At 35.0% G+C, this 14394-nt stretch overlaps 1 protein-coding gene and 1 long non-coding RNA gene across 3 annotated transcripts in view; one reads left to right on the forward strand and one right to left on the reverse strand.

Annotated features, from left to right (window-relative positions):
* Window positions 1-2: 2 nt before the first annotated feature.
* On the reverse strand, window positions 3-7505 carry LOC123675844. Its single transcript, XR_006746818.1, has 2 exons — window positions 6840-7505; window positions 3-2061 (listed from the first exon to the last, which is right to left on the reverse strand). It is a non-coding gene; the product is annotated as an uncharacterized LOC123675844 (long non-coding RNA).
* Window positions 7506-12505: 5000 nt separating this feature from the next.
* The window catches only part of LOC123676673 (lysophospholipid acyltransferase 5), a 123527-nt gene continuing 121638 nt past the window's right edge, over window positions 12506-14394 (forward strand). The window contains exon 1 of one of the 2 annotated variants that reach the window (XM_045612773.1): window positions 12506-12920. In XM_045612773.1, coding sequence (XP_045468729.1) covers window positions 12818-12920 — 103 coding nt within the window. In that variant the 5' untranslated portion in view covers window positions 12506-12817. The remainder of the gene's footprint in view (window positions 12921-14394) is intronic. The other variant, XM_045612772.1, reaches the window with a different exon arrangement.

Raw genomic sequence — 14394 nt, forward strand, 5'->3', positions numbered from 1 at the left:
TGTGAGGGAATGCCCTTATTATTTTTCTTTTATTATTTCAGTAGTTAATCTAGTGCTTAATCAAATATTTTTTTCTGAAAATAATCAAAATGGGGCTTTAAGACAATTTACCTCAAATTTTCAGTAAATCATTGTTCATGACAAATAGTTTTCACTAGTTTATTATGTTTTGAAAAAGTTGAATAAATTCAATTCAAATCCACCAGCCGATCCTGCCATTCATTGTTGAATAAATCGTGGAATCAGATTCTCGAGAAATTTTCAGAAAATATTTTATATGAGAAAATGCAATAGCAAAAAAATTTTTCTGCGAATTCCGACTGCCCTTCACCTCTTAAGAAATGTGAAATAATAATATGAGTGTTAAATTGCAATTCGTACAGTGAAAAAGATTTTATCGGTATTTATGTTTAATGTTTTATCAGAAATCTTTTTTTCCTAACTTCATAATGGCTAAAACATAAAACTGAGAAAAACATTGACCTTTTCTAATTACGAAACAATTTTCATAAATAAATCACACTCTAAACTATTTTTGAGCATCAATTGAATATTTCGAAATAAATCAAAATATGTTACGCCACTGCCATAGACGCCGGTCAGACAAGGAGCTACGAATGTTGGCATCAAAACAAATGCTTCAGTTACAAGGCGATTGCCATTCCTCTTATTAATGTTCTAAGATTGTACGACGCCAACTGTCATGTATAGGAATATGTGTAATTGTGCTTTTCCAGATAATTATAATTAATTAAAACAACTCAACAGTGTATCATTGACTCTGCTAAATTACAGGTTTTCGTTAATACTGTTTGCTAAGAGTGAAACCGGCGTGTTTAAATTGAAAAACTGTTGTGCGTAGGTAAGGCAGAATACGGATATACAGACATTGGCGGGAAGCAGGAACGCAAGAAAAGGTGATAAAATGTCGGCTGAAAACCGGGAAAACTTTATCAAAGTGAAGCCTTTCGATGGCACAGGCTACGGGAATTCGGAATTTCGAATGAAATTGTTATTGGAATATAACGAAGTGCTCGATATAATTTCCGAGGAAAAGCCAAGCGATACATCCCTATTGAGTGCGTGGAAAAAGACAGACTTGCGTGCAAGAAATCTTATCGTACAATGCCTGGTAAGGGTACGCTTATCAAAGCACCAACTTTGTGGAATACAAAAGATTGTTCTTATTTCTACCACGGCTTGGGATACCCTTAGATTCTGATAAAACACTTGGGTTTTTATACTTATATTTGAACAATAACAGTATACAACGATGAAAATGAAATAGGTTATGAACCAAAAGTGGACTGTATTTCTATGATATGTCAGCTGAGTGCTGTCTATACAACACTACTATGAAATCAGGGATGTGAAAGAGAGTTTGAGTGACGGTAACGAACGGTTAGGTCGAATTGAGACCACAGAACTTACACATTAATGATTTCTTGTTCCTTTTTAGCTGGCCTCAACCGTCTATTGAAAATTAAATTATAATTCTAATACATAAACTCCGACATACCGCCAACCTTGAAACCTGATGGTTTCGAAATAATGAATAAAACAAAAATATACAAAATATCTTAAAGCTATAAATGACACAAATGAAAAATGCTGAAACCTTGTGATGACAATACTGAACATTTTAATTACTGTCAATGGGAAGCACGCACAATTTTTAAATTGTTCTCATCACTTCACCGTTTTGAACCTTGACTGACACTACTTGTATGAGCCATCTGCACCAAGAAACAACTTCTGAACTCTGCCTAACTTCCACTTCAAAGGGGGGAGGTGATCTTCCTTGAGAATGACCAATGTTCCTGGCTTCAATAGGTTTTTACACTCAGTCTTCCACTTTGCCCGTTGTTGAAGTGTGGAAATGTATTCGATCGACCATCTTGACCAGAATTGTTGCAGCACCTGTGTTGCTCGTTGGTACTGGGTCAATCGGTTACCTTGTATTTCCTCAACCATTTCCAGAACCGAAAGGTTCTGGGATGGCTGTTAAAGTTGCGCCGATGAGGAAATGACCTGGGGTGAGTGCCTGGAGATCTTGTGGGTCTGATGATAAAGGTGTCAAAGGTCTTGAATTGAGACAAGCCTCTATTTGTGCAATTATTGTGTATAGTAATTCAGAGGTTGGAGTGAAATTGGTGTTGAGTGACCTATATAAATGAAACTTGGCTGCCTTTACAGCTGATTCCCATATACCACCTTGATGAGGTGATCTGCTTGGGATGAAGCTAAAAGTTATTGATTCGGAAGCTAATGAATTACCAATTTCACTTTCATTTTCAGTCAGGATTTTTAAAAACTCTTTCAGCGCAGAGTTAGCACCTATAAAGTTTGTGCCATTATCTGAAAATATCTTTACAGGTTTACCTCTCCTACTAATGAAACGTTTTACGGAATTTAAGAATGAGTCAGTGCTCATATCACTAACTAATTCTAAATGAACAGCTTTTGTAGCAAAACACACAAATATGCACAAGTATGTCTTAATGATTTTGGAATTCCTTAATTTATTGGCCTTTATGCTAAACGGACCCGCGAAGTCTGTTCCACAATGTAAAAAAGGACGTGAGGCTGTAATACGCTCCTTGGGTAAATTGCCCATTAATTGTTGCATTGTGATGGGTCTTGCACGGAAACAAACTATACATTTCCTTAAAATGGACTTTATTCTGGCCTTGCCTGCAATGGGCCAGTATTTCTGTCGTATGATCGATAAGAGAGACAATGGACCAGCATGTACTGTTGAATTAGTAAATCTGTCATTGCATGATTTTGAGTAGAAGGATTGGAAATTTTCGATTATATGGCAAGTCTATTGCATTTCCTAGTCTGCCGCCAACCTTGACAATACCTTCCTGATCAATGAATGGATTCAAAGATGAAATTTTACTGCTCTTGGAAATTGATTTTCCTTTTGAAAGTGCAGTAATTTCTTCCGGAAATGCCTCAATTTGGGCCCTTTTTATTAAAAGGTTGAGTGATTGATCCAGTTCCTTTACTGACAAATGTCCATTGTACCTTTCGTTGATCTTGCAATTTTCAGTGAATCTAAATATGTAAGCTATGACTCGTTGCAGTTTTGTCAATGATGAATACCTTGTAAAAAGATCAAACCGTTGAGTGGCTGATACTAAATTAATAAAATTAGCTTTCTGCTCTGGCATTTCATCAGGGAATTTTACGTCATGTTTTGGCCAAAACTGTTCATCCATTGAAATCCAGGGAGAAGCATTCCACAAAACTCACAATTGGCTAGCTCGTCAGGTTGGAGACACCTAGATATGATGTCTGCTGGATTCTCCTTACTTGCCACATGCCTCCATTGATTAGGTCTTGTTAACTGCTGTATTTCTGCAACTCTATTTGATATGAAGGTTTTCCACTTGTATGGTTCCCCTGCTATCCAAGCTAGTGTGATCTGTGAATCACACCAGTATGTGATTTTCTGAAGGTTCATGTCTAGTGCCTTTACCACTGAATTCACTAGTCTAGCTAGAAGTAGTGCTCCACATAACTCCAGTTTGGGCAATGAAATGCATTTCAAGGGAGATACTTTCGACTTGGCACAAATGAGTCTGACAAGGTGATTACCAGTCGAATGAGTAGACCGAGCGTAGACACAAGCACTATAAGCTTGTTCGGATGCGTCACAATATCTATGGATTTGTATTCTCTTTGCTGTAGCACTTATTACTTGTCTTGGCATTTTGACCTTGTTGATCAATTCAAATTTATTTTGAAACCTTAACCACTCAGTATGAACGTTATTGGGGACTGATTCATCCCAAGATAGATTTAGTTTCCACAATTTCTGCATTATCAATTTGGCCTTGATGATGCATGGACCCACTAATCCTAAGGGATCAAAGGTTTTTGAAATTGATGATAGGATGATTCGTTTTGTGACCCTGTTATTTGTTGGAATGACTCTTGTTGTGAAATATAAAATATCTTGTTTTGAATTCCAGAGTAAACCTAATGTTTTGCTGATTCCATCATCCGATATCAAATGTCCAATCGATGCCACATTTTCCTTATGAATAACTTCCTGTGAGTTGGAAGTCCACTTCCTCAAGTTGAAATGAACCTTTCCCAAAGTTTCTTGTAATTGTCCCTTGAGTTGTTTTGCCTCCTTAACCGAGTTTGCTCCTGTCAATAGGTCATCAACGTAAAAGTCCTTGATGATGACTTTTGCGAGCATTGGATTTTTCTCCATTGTGTCCAAACCAACTTGATGCAGGCAACGTACTGCTAAATATGGAGCTATTGACGTGCTGTAGGTTACAGTTGTCAATCTGAACTGTTTGATTTCTTTCATGATGTTTGGTCTCCAGAGAATTCTTTGCAAGTCGTGATACTCATCTTGAACAAGAACTTGCCGGTACATTTTTTCAATGTCTGCGGTTAAAGGAATGTTATGTTTCCGAAAGCGAACAAGAATTGTAAAAATGTCTTGTTGAATGGTGGGACCGACTTTCAATCGGTCGTTCAGTGAGATTCCTGAAGTCGAAGTACACGACCCATCGAAAACCACTCTCAGTTTGGTCGTTGAACTATCTTCCTTCCAAACTCCATGGTGAGGCAAATAGTTGACCATGTTGGCCTGTTTTTCTTCGGTTACCGGTGTCATGTGCCCTAATGATTCATATTCCTGCATGAACTTGATGTAGTGGTCTTTGAAATTGGGATTTCTTGATAACTTCCCTTCAAGACTTTGGAACCGTTGAAGAGCAGTTTCATATGTGTCACCTAGATCTTCAATGTTCCCTTTTATCATTAAAGGTACTATGAACCGTCCAGTTGCATCTATTTGTAGCCTGTCCTTGAACTCCTTCTCACACTCTTCTTCTTCTCGACTTGCAAATGTCTCCTTAGAACACTCCTCAAGTTCCCAAAATTTTTGTAATTGGAATTTGATATCAGGTTCTCTTACCAGATTGCATATCCTGTGAGACTTCTGTACCATTTGATTAATGTTCCCTGAAACTATCCATCCTAATTTAGTTTTTTGCAAGGTTGGGTGATTGCTGTTGCCTTTGATCTGACCGATGCACATGAGATCATAAAACAGGGAAGCTCCGAGTAATATGTCAATTTTGCCTGGTCTGTGGAACATATTATCTGCTAGTTGGATATTTTTAGGTATTTTCAGATTGATCCTTGCTGTTGGCATGTTTTCTGTGATTTTATCTAAAATCAAGAATGTCAAATCTACTTGAAAGGGATTTACCTTAGATTTGAGTTTGGCTCTAGTTGTTTCCGTGATGTGTGTGAGTCCTTGATTGATGCCCACTACTGGAATATCGACCTTGTCTGTTGGCAACTTCAACCTTTCTGCAAGTTCCGTTGTCATCAAATTGGACTGGGATCCTGAGTCCAATATTCCTCTAGCCTGTATGTGCTTTCCTTCATGATCAACAATGTCAACAATCACTGTTGCCAGCAAAACTTCTGTGGAATCCGTGGATGACATAATCGAAACGAGACTGCTTTGGTTATCCACAGGCTTGACTTCTTCACTCTTGATAACAATCTCAGTGTGTTTTGTGTCCTTTCCATTTTCCTCGGGTGTGGTATTCATGTGTAACAGGGAATTATGCTTCTGTCCACAATTCTTACAACCTCTCGATGCGCATGATCCTACCTGGTGATTGAGTTTGAGACAATTAAAACATAGTCTCAACCTTTTCACTTCATTGCGTCTTGGTTTGATGGACAATTTCAGGAATTCTGTACAATAAAAGAGTAAATGTCCCTGATTGCAAAAAAGACATTTATTATTACTGTTTCCACTCGAGGTGACAAACGTCTTGCGGTTATGTCTATACTCAATAGGTTTATGTTCCGTTTTGCTCGAACATTTGTTTGAAGTTAATGTTTCCAAGAGAGCACACCGGTCCTGAATGAATCTAATAAATTCTTCCATTGTTGGCAATTTTGATGAAATATTTGCAGATTCCCATGCCTTCCTAGTTTGATAGTCCAGCTTGGACGATATGAGATGAATGAGCAGAAGATCCCACTGATCTACTGGCTGCTTGAAATTGTCTAAAACTCCCAATATCCTTTTAATGTCATCCAGCATTTTTCGTAGCATGCTACATGATTCTTTGGTTATGGAGGGCAAATCAAAAAGTTCTTGTACGTGGCTGTTAATAATGAGTTTATCATTTTGAAATGTTTCTTTCAATAAATTCCATGCTATCGGATAATTGTCATTTGTTACCTTTAACGCGAGTATTACCGCCTCAGCATCCTTTTATAAACATGACTTGAGATAGTAGAATTTTTGAATGTTGTTAAGACTTTCATTGTTATCAATAAACGATAAGAATGTGTCATGGAACTCTAACCACTGATTGGTATCTCCTGAAAATGTAGGGAGATCTATTTGCGGAAGATTGATTGATTGAAACGAGGAATTTGCTTGACACAATACTTGTGCATACTGTGTATTGTTCTGAATTGACGATTCTAATAAATCTGTGGCTGAAGATACTAATTGGAAATATGATTCCTCAAATTCTTCTAACTCTAATAAATATGATTCTTTATTGTCAGGATCTAGCTTAATGAGACTAATGTGATAGTCTCCATAAATGTTCAATATTGGTCGAATTGTTTCTATTCTGATTTTCAATCCACTAATCAGATTATTATTCTGAATGACTTGGTCAATAAATTTCTTGAATCTAGCTAGTTGGCTGAAAGATTTTCTCTAGATAGTATGATAGACTGAATTTTATCTGATTGACACATGGTTAATACTATATAATATTACACACAATAATGACAAAATAAAACTTGCTTTAAACAAGACTGACCTTATAGACTTCTTGTTGCTCTTTCACTCAAGTGGTCGCCAATTTCGTCACGTTCCTGAATGCTCCTTCAATGCTTCTGATATTGAATGATTCTTCACGTGCTGCTTCGTGTATTTTCTCTGGATTCTGGTCCCTAATTGATTGTTTATCACTGGCGTGAATCCGACTCGAAGGACCAAATGGTAAGGGTACGCTTATCAAAGCACCAACTTTGTGGAATACAAAAGATTGTTCTTATTTCTACCACGGCTTGGGATACCCTTAGATTCTGATAAAACACTTGGGTTTTTATACTTATATTTGAACAATAACAGTATACAACGATGAAAATGAAATAGGTTATGAACCAAAAGTGGACTGTATTTCTATGATATGTCAGCTGAGTGCTGTCTATACAACACTACTATGAAATCAGGGATGTGAAAGAGAGTTTGAGTGACGGTAACGAACGGTTAGGTCGAATTGAGACCACAGAACTTACACATTAATGATTTCTTGTTCCTTTTTAGCTGGCCTCAACCGTCTATTGAAAATTGAATTATAATTCTAATACATAAACTCCGACATACCGCCAACCTTGAAACCTGATGGTTTCGAAATAATGAATAAAACAAAAATATACAAAATATCTTAAAGCTATAAATGACACAAATGAAAAATGCTGAAACCTTGTGATGAGAAGAGCTAAAGAAGCTTATGGAAGGCTGTTTCCAAATAGGAGTCAGCCAAATGAGAGAACTTTCGTAAGGATTGTTCAAAGATTGCGTGATCATGGAACCCTCGCTATCAACATGGTGGATAATGGCCGAATGCGATCAAGAGCAATGGATGATGTTCTAGATGACGTGCAACAGCACCCCGAAACAAGTACGAGACGTCTCGCATTGCCCATACCATATTCAAAAGGTACAAGCTTTATTGCCGACGGATTTACCAAAAAGAAATTTGAATTTTCTCAATGGGTGAGCTTATTCAAATCACTTTATTTTCAAACTAAGTCGGCTGGTTCCCTCACTTGTCAATGCAAATTCAGTGTTTCAATCCATGATTTTTGACCTGACAACGTGGCAAATATTCATTTCTGTGAGTCTTTTCTATCAGAGTTGCAATTAGCCAAAGCACCCAATTTTTTGAATTTCACAGATTTTTTTTTTTTTTTAAACACATATTACTCGAAAACGGCTCAATATACGAGAAAATATGAAGAATGCTTTTATTTTTCAAATGAGCTAAATATCCTTCAATGAACGTCCTAGTTACTTTTAAGAGTTCGGTTCTTTGAATTTCTGGTATTTTTATGGGATGAAGTGTTCATAATGAAGAAACGGGGAGATGTGGATAAAATTTTGTGCACGGAGAAGATTCATCACATACATGAAAAACTATATCCCGAAATTCATTTTTTTCTATACAACCATTTCCGAGATATAACGGAAAATGACATTTTTTTATCGATTTTCAACAGCCTGTATCTTTTTAACCGGGCCGAATCGGAAAAAATGGTAAATGAAAAAAGGGTTTCTATTGACCTCAGGAATCTTCGGTTGAAATATATGTACAAGTCAAAGACTCACCCTGTATACATATATATATATTTTTTTTTTTTTTAAATTCACACTAGCGTGGTTATATATATATATATATATATATAAATATATATAAATTTTCCCACACCCCTTATCATACTTATAACTATATAAATAAATATATATAAACAAATAGATTTCCACGTCACCCAAGAGGACGGGTTGGTTTTTTGTTTTTAAAGGGAAACCTCACCTAGAATAGCCCTATTATAACCCAATATAAAAATGTAGTTCTCAAATCAATGAAAACTGAAATAAAATGAAACTCTTGAAAAAACAGAAATAATAAAATATTCAATTATCAACATAAAATATATATTTGAATAAACATAGAGAAAACCTCTCACGAAAACATATAAATCAATGTATAAAATATAAAAAAATCTTATAAAGACCACAAAAAATATTGTGGAAATGACCGCATGTATTCTGGTCGAAAATGTATGAGCTTGCTTACCCTTTATTCATTTTTATAGATCAAATCAATTCGACGATCTTTCTTTGTCGCGAAGTCATCAATTATTTTCTCGAAAAAAATGTTTCCTCTGGCTAGTTCTTTAACTAAACCTCTTTCGATTGATATCAGTGCCAGGTTATTTAAACGGTCTTGAGACATCATGTTCCTACTGAAAGATTTTATTCTTTTGAGCGCTGAAAAACTTCTTTCTACTGACGCGGATGTTGGTGGCAGGGACAAAATCATACAAAATAACTTATATAATTCAGGAACATCGGAAACAATATTATTTGAGAAAATGAATTCCGTAATACCATTCAGCATATTTGAATTGCTGAAGATAGCATTGTCCCAGTACATGATCAGAAATTCAATACCTAACTACTATCGAACGGCATAAATAAGTTTTTTTCTGATTAAGACGTTATATCCCATAATCAACCATTCATTTGAATATATTTATTATATTTTCATGATCTGAAAATCAATAGCTACTATCGAACGGCATAAATAAGTTCTTTTCTGATTAGGACATAATGTCTCATAATTAACCATTCATTTAATTATCAAATATTCGAAATAAACTGTAAAAAGTTGCTGCTTGACGCTCTGCAATAGGATAACCGGCCAGCCGACCCTGTGTATTGGGAAGCGACCTTACATCGAGTTGTTGTGCCGTTCTACTGAGTGGTCGTATTCTGGGCGTATGTCGTAGTATCTTTTCCTTTACGTAGCGCTCTCGGTAGCGCTGGTTCCGCCATCGGCTCTCGGCCGACCTAACATGATGAGATGCTTTCAGTGATATTCCAGGAGTTGCAATTGTATAATTGTAACATTTGTGTTACATTTCAGACCTAATGTTACGGTGTTACGTACAATTCTGGAATAACTTGTTTGGGGTGATGTTACGAAAAGTAACCATTTACGATTGTGGTTTGTTACAATTTATGAAAGGGAATAACAACGCTGGATGCTTTGGAAATCGAATATTAGGTGGGTCCGAAAGAAAATATTTGCCGGTATAAGTTATATTTTCCTGTTCTGAGTGGAAATATTCATTACCGAGGGAATTTGGATATCGAAATCGATAACTCCGATTGAGTTTGAATGAATTGAATATCTAGAACGATTTGAAGTTAGCGACGCATTTTGAAAAAGAATCTGAAACTGAATGGATAGCTTGGAAACCACCATGAAATTTATAAATTGGGTAATTATTTACCAAGTGGTCAATGGTTTCTTCCACACCACACTTACATAGTGGACTATCAATAGAATGCCATTTGGAGAGCGTACTATTACAACGACCGTGACCAGTCCTAAGTCGATTTAAAATACACCAAATTTTCCTAGGAAGATTGAAACCTAGAACATTTTCTGAAAGATCAACGATAAGACTTTTGTTGAAGACGTTAGAAGAAGTCCATTCCGAACGCCAAATTTCCTTATCACTTTCATTAGATTATTTAAAACTACTAAAATCTACTGAATGATTTATTCCTACTAAAAACTCTATGCAAATGCGAAAAATCTCCTAAAAAAGTACTGAAGGTACCTTCCTGCGCCGCAGCTAGTATCGCGGTTCGTTCGATATCCACATTTTCATTGGAGTCATCCCTTCCTTCTCTGTGATGCGCCGTGCTCTTATTTTCGTTAGACGTTGGTTTGTCTTCGCCAGCGTTGCCGTTCGTACGCTAATTATCGTTTTGTACGATAATTAGCTGCTCAGTACTACGTACGATACCGCATGTAAGATAATAGCGTTTTGTACGATAATTTCAATGTACCTATCATTTGAGCTAAAGTGTCCATAGATACTAAAAATATAATGAAACTCAGTATGGCCAGATTTAGTAGAAATCTACTTTTTCAGTAGATTTTTCGCATTTTCATGAAGTTTTTAGTAGGAAGAAATCATTTGGTAAATTTTAGTAGTTTTAAAAAATCTAACCGAGACGGTTGGGAATGTCTAGACTCTAGAATGTTCCGATGAATCAATTCATCGTTCATTGGGGTTCTACGTTCTACGTGGATATAGAAGAACGAACCTACTTGAACATAATAAAATCATAAAACTTCTTTGGTGGCTGTCGGCTGAAAATAAATACAAAGAATCATGGAATATCCGAAGGGTAGGTGCCTCATTAAAAACAGATGGTGTTCAAACTTCAGTTGGAAATATCTCATATTTGGTATTCTATTTAGTGAAAAAAAAATTGTTGTAACAGGAATTTCATTGACATATTTGAGTGGCTGATTATTTCAGGTTTGAATACCTATATTCATTTCACACAACAAAATCGTTTTTTTGATGACCCTTATTTTATAGAGAATTTTTACCAAGATATTTCTTCGTATTTCCAATCAATTCAATTATTTAGAATCATATTATTTTATAATATATGGCTATGGGAGCCAATGTTCAATTGTTGAAAGCACATAAAAAAGACCATCAAAAATATACTCCCATTTCAATTGAAAAGGGCGTATCTGCAAAAAAGCACACTAGAGATATTTAATTGAATTAATATGAAAAAGAAATACATGACAATGCATGTTAATTAAATTCATTAATTTTAATTCAGAAAGACTATTGAAGTCAAATATAATTATCAAAATAAATTTGTTACTTGAAATCGTACTTACAAACTTCAATCCTTAGTTTATGTATAGGTATCATTAAATAATAGGATCCTTGAATTATTTCCGAAAAACTTATTTTTGATTAGTATTTCAGATTCAATTTCGAAACGTATCTAGTACCTCGAACACTCATATTCAAAGAATTTTGTATTTGGGTATTTTTTATTCGGTTTCTTTTACATCTTTGTCGACGATTGCATGTTGTTTGCAATATTCTAACTTATTTGGGAAAAGAACTTCTATGGAAATGAGCAATTTCTGAAAAAAAAACAAAAATAACAGAAACAATTTTCACGATATCATAAGTGAAATTTGATCCATTCTTTCACGATTTCCTTAAGAAATTTCTTGTTTTATTTTCTAATCTGTTCGCATCTCTACTATCTATCCTATTCATGAAGTAAAATTTAACCATAAATGACATTAGAATAAGGTGTATTCTGAACAAAGTGTAGGATAATACAGGTTCTCTGATCTTGTCTGATAATTAATTAATTCTTCATTAACCGTTTCGTCTAAATAAAAATATATTATTTATTCTATACATTGCTTGTTTTTTCATCCTTGTCCACGAATTATCATATTCTCGCAAATATTTCCTTTATTTCGAATGTGTACGATAAAAATCAGTGGGATATGATAATATGTACGATAAAATACGATAATTTTAAACACGCGGTACGATATTTTAGGCTTGTCGACCGGGCAACGCTGGTCTTCGATGATCGCTCTGTTCATTCAATGTCGTATTTGTCTATTATTGCGGACTGTGTCAAAGAATCATCTTTCTTATTCATATTCTCCCGTTTTTCAACCTAGATTAATGAGGATCTGAGCTATTCCGAAGAAAATATGGCAAAAGCCGTATTATCATAATTCATTCTATCGCATGTAAAAACATACGATATAATGAATTATCGAAATGAACCTTAATCCGACTCTGTGTACCGTCGCCTGTTTGATAATCACTTCCTCGTTTCTATAGTTACACTACGACGCCGCAACACATTAGTACGATGCGTCACGATGCACCTTTTGTCGTGTATAAGGGGGAAGGTTTCCTGGTAAATAAGATAACTGGATTTTGATTTTGTCGACATCGAGTCTACGCCATTCTTACTAGTGAAAAAGTGGTTTTTTATTCACAAATAGTGCTGAACATCCTCATTTCTTACGAGGTCATCACAGTGAAGCAGGTAGAAATATCGGTTCGATTTAGAACTAGGGTGCTTGTGATGTAGCTGTGAAGGTTTATTCGACAATCTAGTGTCTACAGCTTTAGATTTTTAAACATGTTCGGTTTGGCTATTATTATTCGAGATGCCTTAAAGCCCTTAAGTGTTATCTTAGGAACAGATATCGCAGCGCTTTTGTTGTTGTTATCGATTTTATCAGGTGAGTTCGTTAGCTCGAATCCTTGAATTTACATTCATATTTGTTTCGTGTCTTACATAATACCTATTTCAGTTTATTATTTTTGAATACCTATATAATTCTTCATTATAAACTCGATTAAAATACAATTCTCCGTTAATTTCACAGTTCACGTTTTAGGTTGTGTAAAATCTGAATAAGGAATATTATTAAATTACCTATTGTCATAGTTTCAATATAATTTATTCCGTTTATTTAACAGTCCAAATATGTGATAATAATGGCGTGGAGTAAAAAAATACCTATTGTATGTCTGTCAGTAGAATGAGCACAGATAAATTAATATTTGTTAGTTTTTCTGACCGAATATATCTACCTATTTTCTATGATATAATACCAGTGCTGATACAACAACGGATTCTAGCACGATTATAGTTCATCACTTCTTGGAACAATTTTTTTCTTTGAAATCGATACCCTTCCTTTCAAGTAGGTAACCGTAACTGAAAAACAAAATATTTGATTATGTGGATCGTGTTCAGAGGACGTCCAGTAATAATTCAAAATCGTCAACAATGAACATTTGAAATTTTTGCTGGACTGGATTACTGAATACAATTGTAAGCAACCTACATTTTTTTCAGCAAACACAACGGTTCATTCCGCACATTATTATAGATATGAAATCCGGGATGAAATCGTTTCTGGAATCCGATGCTGTTTTTACATCGGCAAATTCTTCGAAAGATATCAAGTGAGCAGAATCACATTCACATTTTTTCGGCCATAATTCTAGTTTAATTTAATACCCAAGTGAAAAATTTTTTGCTATCAAATTGTCGGAGAAATAACAGGTTCTGCTAGCTTAACGTTAAGCTATATAACGTATTGCTCTATCTCAAAAGTATAATGTTACTGAATGAACCCTGTGCTATGATGATATTTCTCAAATTCAAGATATGCACGATATTCCTTCATCATTCCAGTTTGAGGAAGTGAATCGATAGGACATTCACAGTACCTAAAAATAATTCACGTATTAGTGACAAATGAAATTCTCTTTTTTTTTTTGGATTTTCTCAATATTTTGAAAACAATAAGGATATAATACTCATACAGAAGGCTCATTCTACCTCTTGTTCATTTTGAACTTGTGGAAGAATATCAATACCTCCTGCATTTGTATTATAAATAACTTAGAAATGAAATTATTGGTAGAACTCATCGAACATTAAATCAGAAATTTCCTCATCTTCATCATCTACATGAGAAGATACATATCTTGGAAGGATGTTTCATACTTTGTGAATATCCATTATATCTACTGGAGTTCCTACCTAAAAAAAAATCTATACCATATGAGATAAAATCATCAAATCAAGTTGATGAATATTCTATACATATAAAAAAGCGGTGGAAAACATTTTATACTTCCGAAATATCTTCTCGTTAATTGGTGCTAAATATGGATATAGTCCATTCAGGAATTATTGTC

The sequence above is a fragment of the Harmonia axyridis genome, chromosome 3 (assembly GCF_914767665.1).
Source record: "Harmonia axyridis chromosome 3, icHarAxyr1.1, whole genome shotgun sequence".
Taxonomy (NCBI): domain Eukaryota; kingdom Metazoa; phylum Arthropoda; class Insecta; order Coleoptera; family Coccinellidae; genus Harmonia; species Harmonia axyridis.